Below are 24,641 nucleotides of genomic sequence, written 5' to 3'. Positions count from 1 at the left end.
TATGCCTTCCTTACTCCACTGAGGTGTAAGGTTTCCTCTCACTGAATGGTTTGGATCACATCCATTCACTTACTACCACATTAATATGCATATGACAAGAATACTTTTTTAAGCTAATACGTAGTGCAAATATAGACTTGCAAAGCACAGGAAAGTTGAAACAAACAGTATGTATCATAACTCAATGCAGTACTTTGTGCCCATATATAAACAAAAAATAAACAATCTGAATATACCACTGTACTGAGGTCCATGGCCATCAATTAGTCACTCCAGCAGTCTTCAGCATGCTGCACCCGTACATCAAGTCTCACACAGCTACCTAACAAGCATCAAATAGCAACAAGTACATACTTAATGCCATTTCTCTTACACTCATTTGAATACAGTTCTTGCCTGTAACAATCAACTCCTTTCACAGCCTCCTGACAAGTGGGAGATAACAGTTTGAAATGGAAATTATTTCAGTTAAGAGCCTTACAAGGTTAACAGCTTTTGGTGATTCATTAAAAGACACTAAAGTACAAATCCCGTCCTTAAAGCTTATCTTTATGGACAGCAACAAAACTGGTGGTCAAAAATTAGTCTAACAGATCATATAAACTAGAAATACTGAAGGATTATGAGATAAACTGGGGATCAAGAAATACATAATGCTGATTTTTATCCTCTGTAGGGATTATTTTCTATATATATACATATATATAATATATCCCTATAACCTTACCACTCAGGTACAACTTAAATTACAACTAATGTGCCAACTAACAGCTGTGACCAAAAGGGGCTGTGGTCACAGGCTCCTCACCACTCTCCAGCCACACATTACCCAAGCCTTCGTTTGTACTGGCACCCACTCTTACCTCATCCCACAAGAAGCCAGGTCAAAGAGCTAAAAACATAGAATGTCATGTACTTTAGAGAGAGAACAAAGTTGGTTTTTTGCTTGTTTCTCCACCAAGACAGGTCTCCAAAGTGAAACAAACACTAACCTAGCAAAAGGTCCTGGCAAGTATCTGTAAATCTGGCTGCTTCACTCATGAAACACTGTTCACAGAGTTACCGCCTTGCAAGTTAAGCTTCTCAAAATTCTGATTGCAGTAAATGAGTATTTTTTAAATCAGCTGTATATGTTTTTTAAGAAACATTGATTGTTAATGAAGGAAACAAACATCTATCGCCAATGAATTAGACTTAGAGATGTTCTCTGAAATGAATTTTCTTCAGGTATCTCAATGACACCAGAAGCTGTTATAAAAAATCTTCCATATTGAGTTTTACAGATTTACTTTCACAGATTACTGTGCTGAATTGAGCTACTTAGGTCTGTTATTCCCTTAAGACATCCTACTGTCTACTGTACGAGTAACCTACAAGGCCTGACGCCAACGACGTGCCAGGATGCTCACTTACTACTTCTTCAGCCAGAAATACACCAAATATGATATATTAATGGATACAGGCAGGTCACATTCTGAACATTTTACACCATTACAAGTCATCAATTGTCATCACACCATCCGTCCTTATGTACACCTCACTTCCTTAAGCAGCAGCTAATCTCACTTGAAGAACAGAACACACCGATCACAGGGTTCCCAAGTACATGTATTGGCAAAGATCCTTTGGACTTTTTTCCAGTTAGCAGTCAACTCTTCATTTTGTTGAATGAGTATTCTTCAGCTTCAAGACAGAATAATGCTTTTTATTAATGTATTACAAAAAAAGCACACAGAGTACTTGCCACTTTTCTAGCTAAACATTTGGTATGTTTCTAAACAAGCTCACCTGAAGACTCCTACCTTTCAATGCTTTTACCTGTGCCCTGATTTCAAGACAAGCATTCATTATTATCTTACCCAAGTTTATTTAGTGGAAAACTAACAACACTCAACTGCTACACCAGGCAGCAGTTGCCATGATGAACCCAGGAAGCCAGTACCTAGAAGAGCTGTGGGATGGTATGCAACGGTTAGAGGGACAGGGTGCCACTGTGAGCCCTCAACCTGTTGCCCAGATGCATGATGGGGACACTGCAGCACAGCTGAAGTCTGGCACAGATGAGCCGGGGGCTCCTGAAATAGTTAGAGCTCACAAGGAAACCTTCGTGAAACACCCCGAGGGAAACAAGGGACGTGCCACTAAGAAGGTGACACGGCCAAGAGCCCAGATGAAATGCCTCTACACGAACGCACGCAGCATGGGCAACAAACAGGAGGAGCTGGAAGCTGCTGTGCTACTAGACAGCTACAACCTGATTGCCATAACTGAAACCTGGTGGGACAAATCCCACAACTGGAATGTGGCTATTGATGGCTACAGGCTCTTCAGAAGGGACAGGCGAGGAAGGAGGGGTGGAGGTGTTGCCCTCTACATGAAGAAATCAATACAGTGTGAAGAGCTGTCCCTGAAGAATAGCCACGAGCAGGTCGAAAGCTTATGGGTAAGAGTCAGAGACAGAGGCAACAAAGGGAACCTTGTGCTTGGTGTCTACTACAGGCCACCTGATCAAGGGGAACCTGCTGACGAAGCCTTCTTCCTCCAGCTCCGGGAGGCTTTGCGCTTGCAGACTCTTGTCCTGCTGGGGGACTTCAACCACACCAACATTTGCTGGAAAAGCAACATGGCGAGCTGTAGGCAATCCAGGAGATTCCTGGAATGCACAGACGACAACTTCCTAAGCCAGGCAATAGACACCCCTAGCCGAGGGGACGCAATACTGGATCTGATGGTTACCAATGCAAGTGAGCTCATTGGTGATGTCAAGACTGGAGGCAGCTTGGGCTGCAGTGATCATGCATTGGTGGAGTTCACGCTCCTGAGAGACATGGGAAAAGCGAGGAGTATAGTCAGGACCCTAAATTTTAGAAAAGCAAACTTCCAGCTCTTCAAGGAGTTAGTCAGAAGGACCCCCTGGGACACAGTCCTCAGGGACAGGGGAACAGAACAGAGTTGGCAGTTCTTTAAGGACACCTTCCATAGAGCACAAGAGCTCTCAGTCCCCAAGTGTAAGAAATCAGGCAAGGAAGGGAAGAGACCAGCATGGCTGAGTCGAGACCTGCTGGTCAAACTAAAGAGCAAGAGGGAACTGCACAGGCAGTGGAAGCAGGGACAGGTGTCCTGAGGGGAATATAGGGAAACGGCCCAGTGTGTAGGGAGGAGGTCAGGAAGGCCAAGGCGAGGATGGAGGTGAATTTGGCAAGGGGTGTAAAGAATAACAAGAAGGGCTTCTACAGGTATGTCAACCAGAAAAGGAAGGTTAAAGAAAGCATACCCCCCTTGATGAACAAGAAACGCGAACTTGTATCAGCAGATGAGAAGGCTGAGGTACTCAACAACTTCTTTGTCTCAGTCCTCACCAGCAACCTCTCTCCTCACCCCTCCCGAATCGATGGACCACAAGATGGGGACCAGGGGAGTAAAGCCCCTCCCACTGTCAGGGAAGATCAGGTTCGAGACCACCTGAAGAACCTCAACGTACACGAGTCTATGGGACCTGATGAGATGCATCCCAGAGTCCTGAGGGAATTGGCTGATGTAGTTGCCAAGCCACTCTCCATGATATTTGAAAAGTCATGGCAGTCCGGTGAAGTCCCTGCTGACCGGAAAAAGGGGAATGTTGTGCCCATTTTTAAAAAGGGAAGAAAGGAGGACCCTGGGAACTACTGACCTGTCAGCCTCACCTCTGTGCCTGGGAAGATCATGGAACAGATCCTCCGAGAAGCTATGCTCAAGCACATGGGAGGACAGGGAGGTGATTTGAGACAGCCAGCAGGGCTTCACCAAGGGCAAGTCCTGCCTCACCAACCTAGTGCCTTTCTATGAAGGAGTGACTGCATCAGTGGACAAGGGAAAAGCAATGGATGTCATCTACTTGGATTTCTGTAAAGCCTTCAACACAGTCCCCCACAACATCCTTCTCTCTAAATTGGAGAGATATGGATTTGATGGGTGGACTGTTCGGTGGATAAGGAATTGGCTGGATGGTCGCATCCAGAGGGTCGTGGTCAATGGCTCGATGTGCACATGGAGACCGGTGACAAGTGGGGTCCCTCAGGGGTCCGTACTGGGACCAGTGCTATTTAACATCTTCATCAATGACAGACAGTGGGATTGAGTGCACCCTCAGCAAGTTTGCAGATGACACCAAGCTGAGTGGTGCAGTTGACACACCAGCAGGATGAGATGTCATCCAGAGGGACCTGGACAAGCTGCAGAGCTGGGCCTGTGTGAACCTCATGAGGTTCAACAAGGCCAAGTGCAAGGTCCTGCACCTGGGATGGGGCAACCCCCAATATCAATACAGGCTGGGAATGAAGGGATTGAGAGCAGCCCTGCGGAGAAGGACTTGGGGGTACTGGTGGATGAGAAGCTGGACATGAGCTGGCAATGTGCACTTGCAGCCCAGAAAGCCAACTGAATCCTGGGCTGCATCCAAAGAAGCGTGGCCAGCAGGTCGAGGGAGGGGATTCTGCCCCTCTACTCTGCTCTGGTGAGACCCCACCTGGAGTGCTGCGTCCAGCTCTGGGGCCCTCAGCACAAGAAAGACATGGAGCTGCTGGAGCGGGTCCAGAAGAGGGCCACCAAAATGATGCGAGGGCTGGAGCACCTCTCCTAGGAGGCCAGGCTGAGAGAGTTGGGGTTGTTCAGCCTGGAGAAGAGAAGGCTGCGAGGAGACCTTATTGCGGCCTTTCAGTACTTAAAGGGGGCCTACAGGAAAGATGGGGAGAATCTTTTTAGCAAGGCCCATTGTGACAGGACAAGGAATAATGGATTTACACTAAAGAAGAATAGATTTAGACTAGACATAAGAAAGAAATTTTTTACAATGAGGGTGGTGAAGCAGTGGAACAGGTTGCTCAGAGAGGTGGTAGAGGCCCCATCCCTGGAAACATTCCAGGTCAGGTTGGATGGGGCTCTGAGCAACCTGATGTGGTTAAAGCTGTCCCTGCTCACTGTAGGGGGGTTGGGCTAGATGACCTCTAAAGGTCCCTTCCAACCCAAAGCATTCTATGATTCTGTCATTCTATGAAGAGCTGATGTGATCAGTACTGAAGTGAGCTATTCTGTGGCACTCTTGGGAAGGAATCTGAACAGTTAATATTTAGGTCACATTGACACCTGGTGAAATGCTCCTCTTTACCTTCTGAGGCCTCCAAGAGGCAAGCTTAAATGGGACAAAAGAGAATAGCAACGGTTCGCTTACATTATTTGCCCAGTCAGATGAGGCTTGGTCTCTGGCAAAGTCCTAATACTGCACTTGAAATTGCGTAAAGACAGTATCTTAAGAAACAGAAGTGATAATTCTAGTACATAAAAACTGTTATCTAAGGGAAGCAAATACTGTGATCTGGATGACTGTGCAATGAGTGCAAGTGTGTCAGTCCATTTAGAAACACTTCACAGGCCACTTCTTTCATACGCTTTATAAATCCTTTCTAGTATAATAGGCACATATTCCAGAGTTCAAAACCAACATTCCACTAGAGACTTCTCAACACACTCCTATTTAAAGGACAAGATAACACAAGTCTGCTAGGATAGAGAATGGCCAAATTACAGGATGGATGGCCAACTTTTTTTTCATATAGTGTCTCTCTAAACAGAGGTAGGTAGTAGTTTTCAGTGGTGATAACTTGTTGTAAAATAAAATGGGTAAGTTAATTATTATCAGCTAACCAGTTTAATGGCTGATGACAAGCTGCCTTCTGATGTTTAAGAGTCCCTGGAAAACACTCTCTGTAGTGTTAATGTATATAGGCATTACCAGATCTCCAGCTAGTCACAGCTCATTTTCACTGCAGAATCCAGGCCTGCTTTTACACAGAGCATGCTAAAACACCACAAGATCAGGTTTAGACATAAAGAAACACACACACACGCATGCAGGTCTTCGCTCCAGAAAGCTGACCACAGTAGCCATCTTAATTTTAGGTTATCAGGAAAGTCTTTTTGCTCACTGCATAGTTACGTTACTTCAACTCCATCACTGTGTTTAATCATTATATTTAGCCTGAGCAGAAAGCTATACTGAAGCTTTTATGCTCGCAACAGGATTTAAGTAGTTTTTTCCAGCTTACCACCCAGCAATTACCATAACTAGAACAAAGCCTCTGATAGAAACACAGCCACTAAGAGCTAAGTTCACAGTGCTACAGAAGTGAAGTGCTGTATCAAGTGCAGTCTGCCTCTTCTCCCACCTTAAGGGTATTTAATTATTTAATTACCAGCTTTCTCCTTCTCGCCCCCTTCCAATATCCCTTACACCATACAACTACTCACAGGCTTGAGGTCCTACAGGCAAAAAAAATGTATGGGTACAACTGCACATGGACCTCATCAGCAACCAACAGGGAAGTTCATTACAGCTGAGCAAATGCTTTGTCAAAAACTTCGATGTTGCCAAATAAAAAGTAAAGTGATTCTTGCTGAGCAAGACAACCTATTATCCAACCCAAAAACTGCAGCGGCTGCTGCCACTGCAAATTTACTAGCTGAATCAAGAGCTGAAGGTAAAAGTTCCAGAAGTTTTCAGACACATAAGGAAAAGCTTATGTGGCACACTGCAAAAAAACTAAACTGCCTTACTTAAAGAGCAACATTCTGTTAGTTCAATGGAATTTCTTCAGAAGAACAAAACTCTATCAACAGCATTATGATATTATCACCAACTCCAATCACACAACTCTATCCCGACATCTTCAGCTCCTGAAGATTTTCTTTTGTTCATCCACAGTAATTTGTTATTGCTCTTCTGAACAGAAAGTAGTATAATTTGCACCACACAGAAAAAATTGTCAACAGTTACTGATTTTCAGCAGCGCTCCAACACATCAGCAGTACCATCAGCAGCCAGGCCCACAGCTGAAGAATCCATTCGCTCAACTGAACAAACACATCTCTCACGTGCTGCCCACAGATACATTAGTTGTATCAGCGTTTATTACTCAGCATTAGAAAATGAATCATGAGAACATGATTATTACATCAGGTCTGACAGGCCTTTCCTCAGCGGAAACCAGTGTTCCCTCAATATTCTCATCTTCTGTAACTTACATTATTAATAATCAGATATTCATATTAGACAACCTCAGCAATACAGCACTAGATGCTAACTGCACTGCATCTAGTACTGGCAGTCAACTGGATCCTTTTCTGTGCTCTACTCAATAACCAGCTCTCTACCATTTAGGCTGTACTTAAGTACAGACGGAGAACGTTTCCCAGTTTATCCAGAAGCATGTCTTAAAACATTTAATGCCTGTAAGCATATGGTGTAAGCATGCCCACTATACTCTGTACCTTTATCAAAATAAATGGAACAGAAGTAAGCAAAAGCATCATTAGTATTGCTAAACCTCTAGGGATAATTAATTCACCTAAGCTATCTAATATGCACTACACAGTATGAAGTGCTGTAGCAGTACCACGGAGTTAACTGCTATGGCATGCAAGTAGCAAACTGTATGCTAAAATACCACAAGGGTTTGTTTTCGTTTCATTACCACCTTCCATTTCCAGAGAATGCATTCGCTGGTGCTACCGAGACTGTAAAATCCTTACTGCTCAAAGCTTCTCTGACTAACGAAGAGTCTTATCGGTTCTGAAGTCCACAAGCCCTTCTTCAGGCCTGGAACAAACTTCCGCGCTCAATGCCAGCTTGAGAACTTCCCTCCACCGCGACACGCACCCGCGCCAGCTCAGGCAAGACAAAGGCAGTTCGCAACTGCAAAGCGGAGCTAGCCGCGGCCCGGCCGGCGCGAACACGAGGCCATTACTCGCCCCGGGGCCAAGAGACGCACAAGCAGCTCCCAGCCGCGCCCCCCGGGCCCGCAGCGGCTCCTGCCCCTGCCCCGGCGCAGGCCCCGCCGCAAGCCCCAGCACACGGCGGTCGCCCCCCGCCCCGCCGCTCTGCGGGCAGCCCCGGGCTCCCCGCCAAGGAGGGCGACAGGGCAGGCCGCGGCTGCCAGAGGCCGTCCGTCGGCAGGACAGCCGTGACCGCCGCCGGGCCGCGCGTCCCGCTCCGCTCCGCGCCTCGCTCGGCGCCCCGGCCCCACCGCCGCTCCCGTTCCCACATCCTCGGCAGCGGGGCCGGGCCGGGCCGCCCTCCCGGGCCGGGCCGGGCAAGGAGGAAGGCGCACGACCCAGAGGCCGCGACCGGCAACAGCCCACCTCAGCGGCCGCCCCTGCCCCGCCAGCGGCTCCGGGACGGCGGCGGCAGCGCCCCTTGTTTGTGCGCCCGGCCGCCCCTCCGCGCATGCGCGGCCCTGCCCCCGCGGGCCCGCTCGTCCCGGCCCTGCGCCTGCGCAGAGGCAGGGCCTCGCGCCCCAGCTGCGGCGGGGGGGTGGAGCCCAGGCTGTGATTGACGCGGCTGCTCCACGCGCGCCCCCGCGCCCCGCCGACAGAGGGCGCCGCCCCCCCCAGCTCGTGCCCGGCCCCTGCCTTCTCTCTTGACGTCACCCTCCACGCTGACGTGACCCTTCCTCCGTCAGTCTCGCCACCAGATAACGTGGAGTCAGGCAAAGAGGAAGCAAAAGGGAGGGTTCAGGCAACGGAGAGACAGTCCATCCCCTTGGGAAATTACTGTTAAATGCATTAAATGGGGCTGCTACGCCACAGCAATCGTTACCTCGCTCTTAAGATATCATTAACGATGGTATCAGCTAAGGCATTTTCCTAGTTTGGCCCCCAGTGATGCGATTGCAGGCCATTTTCAGGCATTTCCACAAGGTCATGCTTTTTAAAAAATAAATTTATTCCAGTGGACAGTTATATGGAGATCACAGAGTTTCATCCACTTTTCCACGTCGATTCTTTCCTTCACAATACATAGCCTCTGATGGCCAGGAGTGTGATTTTCGAAGCATTTTTACTGGATTTTCAAATGTTTTTGCACTGGGAACTGAAGACATACTGTTTTGAGAATGGAGGTTTTGGCAGCAGGCGTGTACGGGGCCCGATGACCCCTGGGCTTTGTACTGACAACTCCCCAGCGTGCCATTTCCTTTATCCCGTTCCAAAACATCCTCTTTGGTCTCTATTGCGCGAGACAGCATGTAACTAACCTTTCTTTGATGAGCTAAAGCCTCCTCTTTGTCATTTACCTGGGTATTTATTCAAAAGAGAAAGAAAATGAACTTAGTTTATAAGCTAAGAACAAGGCAATCTATGTAAATCCACAGCTATATTTGCTCTCCTAAGGACTCACGATGAATAGCTTAACAAAATACCAACCAAATCTATTAACATCTTCAGGATTTCGTGAGGATGGTCGAGCTTTTCAACTTTCCTGCAGTCTGCATCTGATGACAGCAGGCTGGATAGTTTTTGTCCCAGACTGTTCTTGTTCCATTGTAACTTGACATGTCCTAAGGAAAACAAAAGTACATCAACTGTGGAATTTAGGAAGAGAAAAACTACTTTGGGATAAAATGGGCATACATAAAACTGGGTTCTGAACCATCTCCTCTAAAAGGGCAACGCAAGCTACAGCTTCTCCCGCCGTACAGGACAGGGCAGATTAGTGGCACGCAGCACCACCCTTAGCATCACTTAAAGCCTGAATAGACCTTTCATTGTATATATGGGCCAATTGAAAATAAAATTCTTTTTGCTCTATGGAAAACATACTTTAGCACTCTAGTTAAACAATAATTTGTGGTAATTTGTTTTTAAACAGTAAGTAGCCTGAAAAAAAGGTGGGTTTTGACACAAGGTGTTTAAAAGCTTCTAAGATTTCTAAAAAAGATTAAAATATATTAAAATTATGAAACAGATGTATCAGGATATAGAGCTGGGAAACAATGACATGGGTATAGGGGAAACAGGTATTCAAGATGGATGCTGTTTTAGCATTACATCCTGAGGCTGCTCAAGGAATCTAGAAGACCCACCAAACTTCTAAGCCTGGCACCTCCAGGCCAGTGGCTAACACAAATATATCTTGAAGTGCTGTTCCTAAATTCTGCTATGCTTTTGACCACGACATAAGCACTTAAATACTTCTCCTTACCCTTTTTCTTAAAAAAGGATAATACAAATTCTTCCTCTTTCAGAGTGCTTTGTAACCCACAGGTGACCATGTGAAGTACAAGAAGAGTAATAAAAACTGATGTAGATACACATACATAATAAAAACCAGTATTGTATTTAGTATTTCAGTGAAAGCTCAGTATATATTTTTTACATTTCTCCTCCCTCCCTTACTCTTACATAGAGATCATTTGAAAAAAACCCAGCACATTAAATTGCTGATAGCATCTAAAATGGACAGGCTAAACTTGCCAGATATTAGCTTTTTTGTGCTGTTTTCATAATAAACATTTTTAATATCCAGAATGTTATTATCATCCTGGAGAATGGCTTATTTATTCCAGCATGTGTTCACTCAGATAATACAGTTCATAAACACATAGTAAAAAAAGGCTACATTAAAAGCCTAGACTGGTAGCTCTAATAACCTACAGTAGTATTTATATAGTCCACTTATACATAGACACTGTACATTATACATGCGAAACTTCCGGTAGAAATTCTTCAGATACACAACACACTGTTTAACGTATTTACAGTTTTTAACATAACATTGTTCCTTTTTTCTCGACTCTTCGGAAGCCTTAGTCAGCAATTAAACCACAACCATACATTTAGTACAGTAAGAAAGTCTGCCTGTGCCACCTGTCAGCTGACTTCTTTTCTATTCAACCATTACAGACATGCAGCATGCCCAGTTACCATCGTCTTTCAGACGTCTCCAGTTTATGAATTTCGTTTCTTTCTTAATCTTTATCACTTCTGCAAGCCTCAGGGCTTGGTCCTTCCTCTGCATTAGCTGCTGCTCAAATGCAATTCTGAAGGCATCTGCCATTATATAAGCTTCATCTTTACTCTTCTTCAGATTTTCAGTCTGGTTTTAATTCAGAGAAAATTGAAAGTATATTAAGCAATTTGGAACCAATAGCAGATTTAAAATATATATTAAGAGACAGACTGAAGCCATTAACACAGACAACTTTTAAATAAATATAATGAAGGAAGTAATAGAAACCAAAGTGCTTTCTTGCCACGGTAAGAAATACATTTTGAAATGTGTATTGAAGTCCTTATCTTTCCTTTTCTACGCATGCACACACCACCACCCACCTACACAGACAAGCTGCCAGCAGTGCCTGTTTATTTCTGCGCATGCAGAAGAGCTTGAGGAGGGCATTAATGTCCCATGCTGGTTGGGCCAGGAGCAAGAGGAGCAACAGAATCGTATCTCTGTCAGGAATAATCACTTTGGTACAAAAGGGTCATGACAGTACTTCTTTTCAAAACCTGTAGGTCAGCTGGAACTTCTGCAGTGGGACCATGAGGATGGTTACCACATCTGCAGAGTCAAACACAAATCAGAATTAAAATTCTAAAACCATAGAATTTCACTAAATTAAAAACCTTAAGAGCTTGAAAATCATGTTATCAATTTAAGCGTGACGTAAATAGAGAGTTTTCACCAAGATCAGCTTCCTGACCTAGCTCAGTGAGTGGGCTTGTAAGTGCTGATGTCAATGCGAGGGAGGGGTGGAATGCACTGACAGGAAGGAAGGGAAAGGGTCAACGGTAGTCCACACTCACACTGCATACACATGTATGGAGTGCATACACTTAGGAGAGTTTTTTCCTTTATTTATGGGTGGAAGGAAAAATAATGACTTTTTTTTTTACTAGTAAAGCTGATTGGTATCATAATTACAGTTTCATATCAGCAGAAGTTAGGGCATTACAAGCACTAGAAACATACATTACATTACTTCTGAGAAGCATTCTTGTTTTAAGACACATTAGTTTGTGTAAACTGCAGTAGAGTGTTTCTGGCTTTATTTGGTTTTGAGCACAAGCACCCCTCTGCTTGTTCATATCTAAGCCAAGCAGCATTACCTCTTGCTTGAGATGAAGAACTTGCTTTCGAGTTACAGCTGCCATTTTAGCACAAGGACAAGGTTGGCCGCCAGAAGTATTGCAGGTGCAGGCTCCAAGAACTGCCAGCTTAAAATCCAAAACAAACCACCAGTTAAGTATCTATCTGCATACACAACGCAATCCAAGAGATGCCACATGACTAGCAAAAAAATATCCTGAAACTACAAAGGGAGCTACAAGAGATTTAGGCATGATTTCTTTTGACTCACAACCACACGCCTGAAATGTATTTTTCTGCAAGATAACCTAAAGGCAAAAATTGTTGGCCTGTGTATGCTTCTCCCTGCAGACCTCATCAGAATTTTTCTTCACTCAATAAAGTAAAGCAGTAGGCATAGGAGTTAAGAATGAAGATATTAGGAAGAAAAAAATAAGCATGCTGGCTTGTGAAAGATAGCCTGATCCTCCTTCTGTCTACTCTCTCTTTGCAAGATAGGAATCATGATGCACCAGAAATTAGAAAACTGATTAACAGGCATGCAAGGGCATGTTGTCATTAGCTAAAAATGGGTCCAAAGAAACAGTTAAATAGTAAGTAAGTAAAATTTATCTATGCATTTTGAATATAAACATATCTTTGAACCAGCCATTTTGAAAAACATGTAAGCCACACTTACTTCAAGACCTGTAAAATCTGTAATGTCACCTTTATTCAAGGACATGTTTTCCTGAACAACCTTCTGTTGTTTCACATCTAGCATTGCAAGAAATTCCAAGCACTGCTGATTCAGGACTATGAAATAAAACAAGGAAGTGATTAAAAAGTCTGCTGCTCTGAGTTCTTAATTTCTGGGTTTAACTACACCCAATTAAGTGGTTCTGTGGTTTAAGCATCACTTTGGGAATGTGGTGAGACTATGCAGATCTAGAAACTCAGATCCCAGTTGTCTTTCCTAGAGGTAATGACCCACTTACAGAGATATGAACTCATATATTACTCTGCCTCAGCACTAAGGGCTCATCTTTTTGTACACTTACACCTAAGGCAGCACGATATTGGGAAAATAATGATGTATGTCAGCTGTTTTAAAGCTTTTTGGAAACCAAAAATAAGGGAAAAGGGCTTGCTTGAGCCATCTGACCCAGCCAGATGGCTGCACAACCTGCAGTTTGAAAACCTCCACTATAAAGTCCACATGCTCAATACCTCGAAGTTCGTGCTATGGGAATTTTTAAGTGGGTATGTTAAAAGTGAATGCCTCTGACGCAGATTGTCATTGTAATTGGTGGATCCCCTGGCTGCTGTTGCCCCTTTCCAGGACATGACTAGGAGCACGGACCAGTTGTTTCCCTCCACACCCAGGGTGTCACCACACCAGTGAAATAAGATAGGTATATTTCTTTCACACCTGATCTACTCTTTAAGCTATGCATACCTGACTTTTCCTATCATTTCATGGCTTTTTTTTCAGTTAAAGTGACAATGTGAGAAGAAAAACAAACACAAGTTGTCTGTTTAAAGAGGGTTTCTGCATATCCACTAGTATCAGCTGCCAGTAACGAGAGACTTATGCTGACAGATAGCTTCCTTCATAACTAAATCCTGAATTATTCCTGACAGAGTATGTGAAGAGGAATAGATGTTGGTGGCTTACTTGCATTTTCAGCTTTAAGAGTTTTAACTTCTTCTGTTCTCAGCTTCAATGCTTCCTTAAGAGCTGCATTTTCACAAGATATCCTGCAGAAGTTAGAAAAAGGCTGTATTACATTTTAAAAAATATTTTAAAATGGGCACTCAAATGACAAAAAGAAATTAGCTTGTTAAAACACTGCATCTAGTATTTCTGCAAATTAATATTAGGATTACTGATAAGATTGAAGAAAAAAATCAAACCTGAAAAGAGTTGAGTATTCGGTTTGACAAGATATTATCCATGCAGCATTATACAAGCAGTTTCCTCACTTGTAAATTTTTTTATGGAAAATATTGTCAAATTTTTCCATAACAGCATCTGTACCAATAATATGCAGTATGTTAGATCCAAATCTGCCAGCCAGGGGCCGATAAGCAACCTAAAACTGTTCCTAACTCTCTGAAGAACGTTCCGTGTGTAGGGTTGGTCTGACTGGCCCAGAACCAAGGCTAAGAAAGCAGGCTATGTCAGGCTGGCTTCTGTGGCGTCACTCCTCGTGATCCAGGCTGCAGGTGGCTCTGCAGGGAGCAAAACCAAGAAGCTCTGCACTCACGCAGAGGTTTCTCTGCAACCCAGATGGCATGTGCTATTCAAACAGGCTCACCTTGTCCGTGAAACCACACCCTCACACAACCAGTTTAAACATGTCCAAGTATGTTCAAGTGAATGTTAAAAATGAAAATTAAAAAAAAAAGATTCACATCTAAGTAGATGGTGCCAACAACTTCAGAGATTAACAAGAGGTGAGTTTAAGTACCACATCACCATTAGAAACTCAAAGAAATTTGCAATTATGAACCTCTGGAACACTTGCTAGAAATCTCTTACTTCCTTGAAAGAACAAAATTGTTATTGGACAAGTGGCAACATGGCTCTGGTCTCAATTTTAGAAAGTAAACTTCCTGTATTCTTGACACTGTTCTCAAGAACAGCTGTACTTTCAAGCGTTGCAGCCTGAGAACATACAATATGCATTTATAATGCATTTTTTCCTTGAAGTATTTAAGTATTTCCTTCTTGAATAGAAAAGTGGCAATCTAAAGTCCTAAATATTAAAGCAATACAATTTTTTTGGTGCATCCCTTCAGCTGTCGGTAAATGCAGCATACTGTAAATTCATGGTTTTGTTTAAAACTAAATAGTAACCTGAATCATTTCACTTGAATAAACAAAGGAAAATACACATTCTTCTCATCCTGCTGTTTCAGATATCATAAAGCCTTTTTACAAAGCAGACTGAGCTCCTGGTTTCTTGCAGTTTTCCGAAGCCACATCTCTAGCTTTCAATAGTTAACAGTAGTTTTGTTGCTCTGAACTACCTGGCTACACTTCCTACTCTCTCAAGTCAGGAAAGCCAAAGGGTTTTTCAAGAGGTATCCCTTAGCAAGTGTAACTAAGTTAACCGGCAAACAAGATACAGTATCTTATCAAAACTCTTCCGACGAATAGTTTGTAAACTTTTGGCTTGTTCTTTGAATCAAAGTTTGAAAATTTTAGATAAAAATCTCTGCTGAAATAATTGTAAATCTGATGGGTAGAGATCAGAGATATCATTTCTATGTTCAAATAAGTGAGCCTGCTGGTCACATTTTTCAAGGTCTGTTATTGCATTATTAGTTCAGTGCCTCTGGCATCTTCTGCTTGCCTAACCACACCTGCTGTCTGGCCAGAGTAACTCTTATTTAAACAAAGAACCAGTTGATCAGCCTCTCTCAAAAGCATTCCATTTTACCTGTACATATGCTCACACCTACAACGCAAGAAAATAAAGCAATGATTAACCAGCAAATGATATTTCCACATGCATGCACATACCATTATTTTCTATGCCTCATTTACTAAACATAAGTAAGGACAGTCTGGATCCAGCTGGCTAACATAATAACATAACAGGATGAAAATGAAAACTCAGCCTAGCAAAGCTAGCCTATATACACACACTAAAGAATCGAGACTTAATAATTTTAGTAGTTTTTAATTGAAAAATTCAAATGTGACTAGCATGAAAATTAAATAAATCTTCCCAAATCTGGAAGGAAATTGGGAGAACACAAAAAACCCAGAAAACCTGATGAAGCAAACTTGGAACACAAGAAAGATGACATATAGCGTTCAATGCAATTAAAAAAAACCTCAAAGTACAGAGTGTAAGTCAAATACCTGTCATATTTTTCTGTCCACGTGTCTTCTATGTTTTTAAATCTATCCTGATCAAATTCAATTTCCCATTGCAAAATATTTATTTCCTGTGGAAAGAAAACAAACCTGCAGCAGTTTATTACAAGCATCCCATTGAAAGGAAGAAGAGGAACTGTTGGTCCTGAGTTTGGCACTGGCAGAGGTCTAGGTGACCAACGATGGTGATGATCTGTGATACTGTTAAAAATACCTTTGGTGACAGACACCAAAAGTTTCTGCATCACTGATCTATAGATTCCAGACCATGCTGCATGAACTAATGCTTGTAGTGGCTTATGAGAAAAACAAATCCACACTGGTCACATTTCCCTGTCCCCTTACTGTTCTGTGGAAAGGTCACAGAGGAAGAGAAACAAAGCTTAAAACTCAGTTTAATAAGGTAGCTCAAGCTTTCTCCCCCCTGCCATGAAAACTGGGCACCCATTTTTTAGACTCGTTGGGAAGTTCCAGCTTAAGAACTAAGAAATAGTGCAACTCACTATGAATGACTCTGAAACTCACAACAAAGACCAGCTGAAAGTACAGAGAGAACTCTAGTAACTTTCAGGTATTATTTGTACACACTATAGCATGAAAACATTTAGATCAAAAGAGTGATATATTAACATTTTCTCTTCCTACTAAAAAAGAGTAAGAATACTTTAAAATACCCTGGAACTAACGGCAGATTTGACTGATTTTAAAAAGACAGTCTGATAACCCCTTAGTAGTAGCAATGGACTTTTATGTTTTTGCACAGGTGTGAAGGAAACATGCACCCTTACCTTTTCTAAAGTTCTCTTTTCTTCCTCAGTTTTTTGAAGCATTGCTTTTGTATGACTAGTAGCTTTATTAAATACTGCCTGAAAAAAAAAAGTGTAACTGTCAAATACTGTAATTAATTTAGCGAAATTTTCAGTTTTACATCAAGAGAAGTTCACATTCTTAGTTAAACAGGAGTGTGCAGAATTATAAACACTAGCAACTTGCTTGTAAGTCCCAGTGGGTTCTAATTTGAAGTCACTAAATAGCTATGTTGCATAGCAAACGTGTTTCAATCCCATAATCTTTTCTATTGCATAACGTAGCATCATTTAAGATGAGATCACGTCTTCTTTAGGGCTTGTCCACAAAATCAGCTCTTAAAAAAATTGATTACAACATACTTATACTTTGATCCAGGTGTAACTTACGAAGAATGTCTGAGGGTAGAAACTCCAGAACTATAAATGGGTTATGCAAGTAGGCTAAAAAACAGGAACTGATTTTAACATTATTCATTGTGATAGCAAATGAAAACATTACAAACTGTGAACAAAAGACTGACCTAACATTCAACACACACTGTCCTCTAAGACAACAGATGGAGTAGTCAGCTGAAAATTTCTGTGCTTTGCAGCAGAACTTCAAGCACTGGCAAAATTTAAAGGACTGGAAAGAAGGCCTTATCCTTTAAGTTAAATAGCTAAACCTTCAAGGATCCTCAAACAAAAATTATGAGAATTTGCTACAACAGTAAAGTCTTCTTAAATAACCGCAATGGTTCCACACAGAAAAAGTAGTAAATCGTAGAAGACGAGTCTGTAGACACTTGCAGACTCAATGCTTTAAATTATAGCCCTGGGAAGAACTTAAGGTTTGGGGGGTTTTGACGAGGAGTGGCAGTAAGATTTCTTCTGTTTTCTTTCCTTTACCACTAAGTACCTAAACAATTTCTGAACAACTCGTACCATGCTCTGCAGAAGTCTTAGGGCTTCATCTTTTCCTTCAAGCTGTCTTTGTGACGCTTCAAGCTCAACTTTCAATATTTCAATTTCCTGAAGCAAAATAAAATAGGAACACTGAGTAAAAGTCAAGGTAATCCTGTTAAAAGTCGACTGTAACAGCAACATAAATTTGCCCTCTTCAAAAACCAAATATGATTCTTTTCTGACTAATAGCTCGCTTGAGATGAAGAGATGTTAACAGTGCACGTTAGCACGAAATTCTCAAAGAAGAATACTTGTAATTATTATTCCTTCTGTTCTCTTCCAGTGTATTTGGAAAATAAACCACTGAATACTGCAGTTCTTCCTTGCTAAAGAAATTGTATATACCAACACAGGTCTGGAGCTTTAAAATAAGTAAGCAAAACAGAATAGCAGATATACATGCATGCAAATGCATGCAGCAGACAAAAAATATAGTAAGTATTACTATATATATATATAGTATAAATGCTATATTAATATAATGTACTACATATTATACAAAATATCCATACTCGGTAGCACAGGTATCATGTTAGGACTGTTAGATCAAAACCACTACTTGTTGAGAACAAAACAATGACAACAACAAAACAGATTCCTGCTCCAGGTACATGCCAATCATGTCTTTATGTAACATTCCCCCCTTCAGAAGAAAGCAGTTTTTCAACTTCCAAGCATTAAAAGAAAATTTACTGCTTTGTATACTTATCTTTCCTTAGCCCCTATGTAGGTCACTCAGTTGTTCACCTGCAGTTATACTAAACTTTTTTCATAGTTTGTCTGGTTCTTTTACTTCAGTGATTGATACTGAAATTGTATCTGGGAGCAGTGGCAATTTATCAGTTTTGTTGAATTGAAAATGAGTACAGTCTCTTGACATTTTAACTTGCTGCGCACTGAAGGTTCTTCATGCTAAGACAGCTTCAAAATGACATACCATGGAACTATCCCGAGGTTAAAGAACACAGTGCAGGTGAAGTGTTTATTTTCACAGTGGAGATCACTCTGCTCTTTCTGCCTGGACTGATACCAATGCATCTACACATTTAACCACAGTAAAATTAAACATAATAGTTAACTACATTTCAACAAAAATGCAGTAAACACCCAAGGACTATTCTGTTCACACTGCAGATTTTCAGGACCAAAGCTTAATAAAAAAAGGAAACCCGCTAGAAAAGGAGTACAATCCTTTTAATATTCTCTAAGTTTTAAAAATACTTCTTCCCCCCTGCCCCCCCCCCCCCCCCCCAAAAAAAAAAAAAAAAAAAAATCCCGAGTATGAACTGCATCTCACACTGTGATTTCCTGGCATAAAATTTAATGATGCTTCCAACTAGTGCTCTAATGTCAAGAACCTGAATCCATCCAAGCTTCTGGACATGCCACGATCTTCAGCTAAACTAATACTGTGCTTTACTTTGCCACATTAAAAGGAATTGCAGAGTTCAACAGCAGCACACTTGGCACAGTTACTAACCTCTAGAGCTTCTTGAAGTTGTTGCTTTAGTTCTTCATTTGACACTTCAGTATTAGATTCTGTAAGATTGATGGGAGATAATAAACGATGAGATACTGAAATACTTACAAAAGAAAACATGAGAATTTGCTTTACCCTGACAGCAGGTAACAGGCGGAGATGAATTTTGATCTTTTTGGTTTTTTCCTTCTGGAGGAAGGAAATACATAGATTTAAGAAATACATAAATACTAAGCTCAAACACATTGTTTCACAGTTAAAGAAGTCAAATGGGAAAAAAAGATCAGTTGTAAAGAGACCTAAAATAAGGATAATTATTTCAGAATTTCCTTAGAAAGAAACCCCACAACAAAATTGCCATCTTGATTCAAAAATTAATTTTATTTTTTAGATTCTTTTTCCATCGTAACTTTTCAACAACCAAACTCAACACAACAGTAGCCAGCACTATTTAGAAGAAGTAGGGACAATTTTTAAGGGACCATGATGAAATATGGTGGTGGAGTATTCCACAAGATCTAATACTCTTCTAAAGAAGTGGTTACTACTGGTACTGTTTTTCTTAAAAGGAGCATCGCAGAGACGTATGAAGATGCAGCCTCCTACTAAATCAAAGTCAGGTTCATGTGGGCTTTAACCATGCTTTCATGGATATTGCTGTGTGAAAGACCTAGGCCTAAGAGAAGCATCACACAAAGACTGTCAGAAGGACAGTGACACCAATCGGAATTATGCTTCTCTTGTAACATCTCTCCAATGCTACTGAAACCAACAAAGAATAATTACATGGCTTAGCTTACTGCTGTGTGTGGAAAGGATAGTAGGGACTTGCTCTAAAGGAGGGAAATAAGCAAGTTATATGGAAATACTTCAGTCAAAATACCAAAACCGGCTAAAAATGTAAGGCAAAGCAGCTCAAATGTAATGAACAGCACTGCCTTTATTTGATTTTATTCACAGCAGTGTTGTTTTCACAAAAAAATTTGAACACCAACAATGGGAGAATGGAGATGCCCAGGTTCTAAAAACAACTGCTTAACCTCAAAACTATGTGGATTCACAAATTTCAACTAAATAGCAAACAGGATTTTGAAGATTAACCATAAGCTTTAGATACAATCTCTGGGAAGACACACTGAAACAAGCCAGAAACCCAAGCAATTCCATTCAATTTCATGTATGTATTTAGAGAAAAACAATACTGTCCTGCACCACAGGATGCTCTTCCCTAAATGCCACTTTCAAATGCAAAACTAAACACTTGAAAAATGGTCATCCTACACTAAGAAGTGCTACAGCCTCATTCTCTGAAAGACAATTCTGCTGTTAATGTTTTGGGAGGAAGATGCAGGAACAGAGACCGCTCTGCTGCCTCGATGGCATTGAGCATCTCTTGCGACACCAGCAGCAGACTTACAGGCTGCACCAGCTAACCTGCGAGGCTGTGCTGGATCTCAGCAGGCATGCAACGCACGTGCACTTCTTGGAATCCTTCAGAGGTTTGAAAGTGTTTTGGCAAACGGCTTGAATTCAACTTGGTGACAGCTTGTGAAGCAGCTGAACTGCTCAGTTTTACCAACAGAGATTTTTCTCATGGTGAATAATTTAACTTCCAAATTACTCTTACCACAGCTATTTTGTCGGGTTGAACTAGTAACAGGCTTTTCGGATGATCCATCGTAAAAGCTGTTGTGCTTTGAACCAGGAAGAGCTGCAGCATCACTTTCTTCCAGTCTCTTTGCTGACAAAGGAGAATTACGAACCTTTCCGGTTCCCTTCCTAGATCTAAGTGAATAGAAGTTTTGCAAATGTTCCTCTTCGTAAACACCTCCAGGCCTTCTCCCAAGTCCGTTTCCCAAGTCTCCACATGTCATGTCATCCTCTTCTGCCTCCTCCATCTTCTTCTCCTGGGTTTTGGGGGTTTTGTGGGTTTTTTTCCCTGACTGAGGGTACTTCACTTACTGGCAATGCGAATGGCGCCTGCCGCAAAACAGCAAGTATTTTACCTAGAAAAACAGAAAAACTCCATCATTAAAGCAGCAAAACAACACTGAAGTGAAAAATCTGAAGCTGCTGGTGCGCGGCGCCTTGCAGCACGGGCTCGGGCTGCCCGAAAACAGCTCCTGCCGCAGGGCAGCGCAGCGAAGCCGCCAAAGCCCCGCCGCGGCTGGAAGCGCCTCGGTCGCCCCGCGGGCACCCCCACCCCCCCGCAGCCGCTCGCCGGCCCGGGGCCCCCGGAGCCCCCCGACCCACCGGCCGCGGCCCTGCCGCTCCCGCCCCGGGGCGGGCCGCAGCCTCCCGCTGCCGGCGCCGGCGCAGCGAGCGACAGCTCCCCCGGAGGCGGCTCGCAGCGGCGAGCGGCGTTCCTGATGGCCTTGCCTTTTTTTTTTTTTTTGGAAATAAAAGCCTATATTCCGCCTACAACAGCATTTGCAAAAATCCCCAGCTGCTTTGAGAAACGTGGTTTTGCTTTACAAGACGCGTCAAAAGCATTCTCGGGAAACGGCGTCGTCCAGAGGCTTCTACAGCAGAGATCACCCTCCACCTGCTTCCCCGCTCCAGCCACAAACCTGAAAGCGGCTGCTTGAGAGCAATACACCCACGGGTGCGTTTTCACAGCATCGGCTCCCGGTTCTGCAAGGAAGCTCCAGATTTGTCACCATTTCGGTTTATACAAGGCTCAAATTGCTGATGGCGGTATTCCTCTGTAAATCTTACAAAAAGTCAATGCCAAATTTGGAACGAAAAACAAAAATCATAACTATGTAACCATAATACTCTTCACAAGAGAAATTCTCAGGCAAATAGAGTTTTACTATTCAAAGTCCTGTATATAAAAAGTTTATTAGCAAGCTCTTTCTACAGAATCTTTCACAAGGCTTTACAAGCCACCTTTTCACGGGAGAAAGGTTATTTCCACATTGCACAGCCAGGCTTCACAAGCGATTAGGACAGATGGCTGCCAGTATTTTAAGTGTAACCGTGTTTTGGATCATTATCCTGCCAAATGATGTATTTCCTTGAGAAACTTACAGTGGTAAGTATGCTCCACGATTGGGACGGGTGGTGGAGAACACTGAGAGAAAAAGGAGAAAGAAAACTTGATAGTATCCCACACTAGTACAGATATAGCTGATGCTTCCTTACACCATAAGTAATTCCCAAAGTTCTGTGTAATTTTTAAAATAGCTCCCTTACCACATCACTTCTCTTCCCTCCAAAACAAACCACCCTCCTTAAACTGTATCACACACCCCTCACTCTGCATTAGCCTTTCAAGAATACAGTGGAGTATAGCAGGTTTTAGTCTAAAAATTCAGAAACATACTAACTCCTTTTCAGGACACTGTTTTATGCTTTAGAAATAAAAAGCTCCTCAACGGCCATCAGTTATTGTGATTTTACAGTTTTCTTTGGGGGGGGGGGGGAAGAAGGTTTGGTTTTAACTGTAAGCTCCAAAAAATTCTCAATTATTGAACGTAGTTCCTGCTACTAAGGGCAACCGTGTCATTTTCATCCTTTCATCCACTGCTGAATTTTCACTTGTGTCAGTTGTCCCACGTGCCTCTCCAGAGTGCTTCACAGGCTGTTCCAAAGCCTTATGACCTGGCTATTCTGAACCTTCTTCCAGTCCTGAACCATATCAAATTACAATAAAATTAATTTTAATTTAATCACACAAGAATTACTAATGTCATTTTTTAAACCCTCACAGGAAGCGATCCAGCAGAGTTACTTCTTCAGCAAATGTCAGTTGTTGTCCTTCATCCATTGCTCAATCCATTGCATAATCTGATCCAAATTTCTCTCTAGGTCTTCTGGAGTGTTGCTGGGTAGCTGGTGTACAATTTCCTCTCTATATGACAACATAGCTTCCTCATAAAGCGTCTGAAAAATTTCACACTGAATGTTGTCTTGCAGCTTTTTCCCTTTGTAGCCCCTAGAAAACAAGAACAATACCGAGAAACAGTCTTAGATATGCAGAGATCTATAAAGTATTTCACAGAGAAACAGGAATTTACACCCCAGAAAAATCTCCAGTGAAGTCACACGACAGTACTTGACTCCTTATTTACTCCACTGACATACCTGCTTTCAAGTCTGTCATACAGAAATGAATTTTCTGTACGAAGTACAAATACCATATGAAACCACCGTTCAGGAAAAAAATCACAGCCATGATAATCGATAATAACTCCACCTTCGCTCATTTTATCTTCTAGTTCATCAATTACCTACAAAACAAACAATGATAGGCAAGCTTGTCTGAATTTACAGGAAGTCAAAATACAAAAATGCTAGGTTTTGAAGTTGGACTCACCCGGTCTTCATCCAAAATTGGACAATCATATTCCTCATCAAAACCTTCATACAGTTCTCCTGCAGCAAAAATAATTTGTGGAAGCTTGTGAAGTCGCAGCAGTTATTACAATTATTTATGTTGTTATGTTTTTTTCAGGAGGATGCAAACAAAAGATAGTGTTCAGAGCAAGGAACACTTTGTTTATAAATCCATACAAGGGTAAGTTTGTTATTTGTTAATACAGAGTGTGCTACTGTTACATAAATGCTTTTTTAACTTGTACCACCAAATATATTTCTGCCTTTTCATTTAATATATCATACATGTTCTACAAGCACGTTGTTATACAAAGCAAAGACAACTAAAATACTTTGATGGACTACTCTGTTAATACGGCCTACCTTCTTTTGCCATGTCACCCACATTAATGTAGGTCATCCCAGCTCTTGACGCAAGTTCTTTCCCGAGCGTGGTTTTCCCGACGCCCGGAGTACCTGAAGACAAAAACCCCATATAAAAGGGTAAGAGACCAGTATGCAAGTCCTCTTCAATTAACCTTTTAAGCAGTCAAAAAGGAAGCGTTTGTCAGTCAATGCTGGCAAGTTAGTATAAGAAAAAGGGGGCAAAAAGCTGCACGACAAGGAAAAACAAATACAAACAATATCTAGAGAGTAAACAAAACAAAACGAAGAAGAAAACTGTCACCTTGTGCATAAGCGTTATTCTAACCAGAACGATGCAAAAGTAAACCTTGTTTCATTTAAAAGCTCTAACTAATGCGGAAAACTGACAAGTTTTCAAGCAGAGAAGCCCGGCACCCCCTCCGCAGAGGCCTCGCACCCCAAACCACGCCGTGCTGTGAACCGGGCTGGGGCCTCCCCCCGCAGGCCCAGCCCGAGCTCCGCCGCACTCCCCGCCCGCACCCCCAGCAGTCCCGCCGGGGCCAAGCGGGCCGGACACCACCGGCCTCCTCCCGCTTCGGGCCGGCCCAGGGACCCGGCCCGCCGCTACCACCGCCCCGCACCGGTGAGCAGAATGTTGGGCCGCCTCATCCCGCCGCTCCGCGCCGCCGGCGGCGGCCGCTGGTCGCCTAGGAGACACGTGCGCGGGGGCCTGCGCCGCCGCCGCCGCACGCCGATGGCGTCACCCGCCCTGCCCGCCGGGCCGGCAGGCAGGCAGGCGCGTCGGTAGGCAGGCGCGCCGCGGACAGCTAAGAGCCGCCGCAGGAGAAGGGCCCGCCGGGAGCTCGGCGGTCCGGCGTGACGGGGCTCGGCCCGGCTGCGCTCGATTCGCGGGGCCCTGCTGCCGCCTCGGCCCACCCGGGCCCTTCCTCG

General features: G+C 42.9%; 3 protein-coding genes across 8 annotated transcripts in view; all 3 read right to left on the bottom strand.

Moving 5' to 3' along the window:
- Positions 1-8,678, bottom strand: part of ZFYVE16 (zinc finger FYVE-type containing 16) — a 36,402-nt gene extending 27,724 nt beyond the window's left edge. For 2 of the 4 annotated variants that reach the window (XM_075727193.1, XM_075727196.1), the window contains exon 1: positions 237-338. The gene's annotated coding sequence lies outside the window, so the exon portion shown is untranslated. Of the gene's footprint in view, positions 1-236; positions 339-8,172; positions 8,209-8,629 lie in introns of those variants that run through there. The other 2 variants (XM_075727195.1, XM_075727194.1) reach the window with 2 other exon arrangements.
- Positions 8,679-8,725: 47 nt separating this feature from the next.
- On the bottom strand, positions 8,726-22,754 carry CCDC125 (coiled-coil domain containing 125). 2 transcript variants are annotated; one of them, XM_075726520.1, is made up of 12 exons: positions 22,718-22,754; positions 20,632-21,010; positions 19,005-19,063; positions 17,504-17,590; positions 16,559-16,636; positions 15,756-15,841; positions 13,557-13,639; positions 12,579-12,694; positions 11,920-12,027; positions 10,735-10,906; positions 9,235-9,368; positions 8,726-9,104 (listed from the first exon to the last, which is right to left on the bottom strand). In XM_075726520.1, the coding sequence occupies exons 2-12, from the start codon at positions 20,900-20,902 to the stop codon at positions 8,781-8,783; spliced, it is 1,518 nt and encodes a 505-aa protein (XP_075582635.1). In that variant the 5' UTR covers positions 20,903-21,010; positions 22,718-22,754; the 3' UTR covers positions 8,726-8,780. The 2 variants fall into 2 exon arrangements, with proteins under 2 accessions (XP_075582635.1, XP_075582636.1); XM_075726521.1 differs by lacking the exons at positions 20,632-21,010; positions 22,718-22,754 and adding an exon at positions 20,439-20,517.
- Positions 21,978-24,367, bottom strand: AK6 (adenylate kinase 6). Of its 2 annotated transcripts, XM_075726523.1 has the most exons (6): positions 24,332-24,367; positions 23,709-23,801; positions 23,326-23,384; positions 23,094-23,239; positions 22,718-22,944; positions 21,978-22,080 (listed from the first exon to the last, which is right to left on the bottom strand). In XM_075726523.1, exons 1-5 carry the CDS (start codon positions 24,357-24,359, stop codon positions 22,755-22,757), a joined length of 516 nt encoding a protein of 171 aa, XP_075582638.1. In that variant the 5' UTR covers positions 24,360-24,367; the 3' UTR covers positions 21,978-22,080; positions 22,718-22,754. The 2 variants fall into 2 exon arrangements, with proteins under 2 accessions (XP_075582638.1, XP_075582637.1); XM_075726522.1 differs by having other exon boundaries at positions 21,978-22,944.
- Between the last annotated feature and the right edge of the window lie 274 nt (positions 24,368-24,641).

The sequence above is a fragment of the Pelecanus crispus genome, chromosome Z (assembly GCF_030463565.1).
Source record: "Pelecanus crispus isolate bPelCri1 chromosome Z, bPelCri1.pri, whole genome shotgun sequence".
Lineage (NCBI taxonomy): Eukaryota > Metazoa > Chordata > Aves > Pelecaniformes > Pelecanidae > Pelecanus > Pelecanus crispus.
The sequence above is the reverse complement of the archived record's forward strand: the minus strand, read 5'-3'. Positions and strand labels throughout refer to the sequence as shown.

Bases quoted from the DNA above. Each gene is read 5' to 3' on its own strand.
- CCDC125 (XM_075726520.1), bottom strand. From the start codon at position 20,902: ATGGAGGAGGCAGAAGAGGATGACATGACATGTGGAGACTTGGGAAAC. The intron at 17,591-19,004 runs GTTAGTAACTGT...ATTTTGCTTCAG, and splicing joins AACTTCAAGAAGCTCTAGAG to GAAATTGAAATATTGAAAGT. The intron at 13,640-15,755 runs GTATTTGACTTA...TAACTTCTGCAG, and splicing joins TGGACAGAAAAATATGACAG to GATATCTTGTGAAAATGCAG.
- AK6 (XM_075726522.1), bottom strand. From the start codon at position 24,359: ATGAGGCGGCCCAACATTCTGCTCACCG. The intron at 23,385-23,708 runs GTAGGCCGTATT...TTTTTGCTGCAG, and splicing joins GGGTGACATGGCAAAAGAAG to GAGAACTGTATGAAGGTTTT. The intron at 23,240-23,325 runs GTGAGTCCAACT...TTTGTTTTGTAG, and splicing joins CAATTTTGGATGAAGACCGG to GTAATTGATGAACTAGAAGA.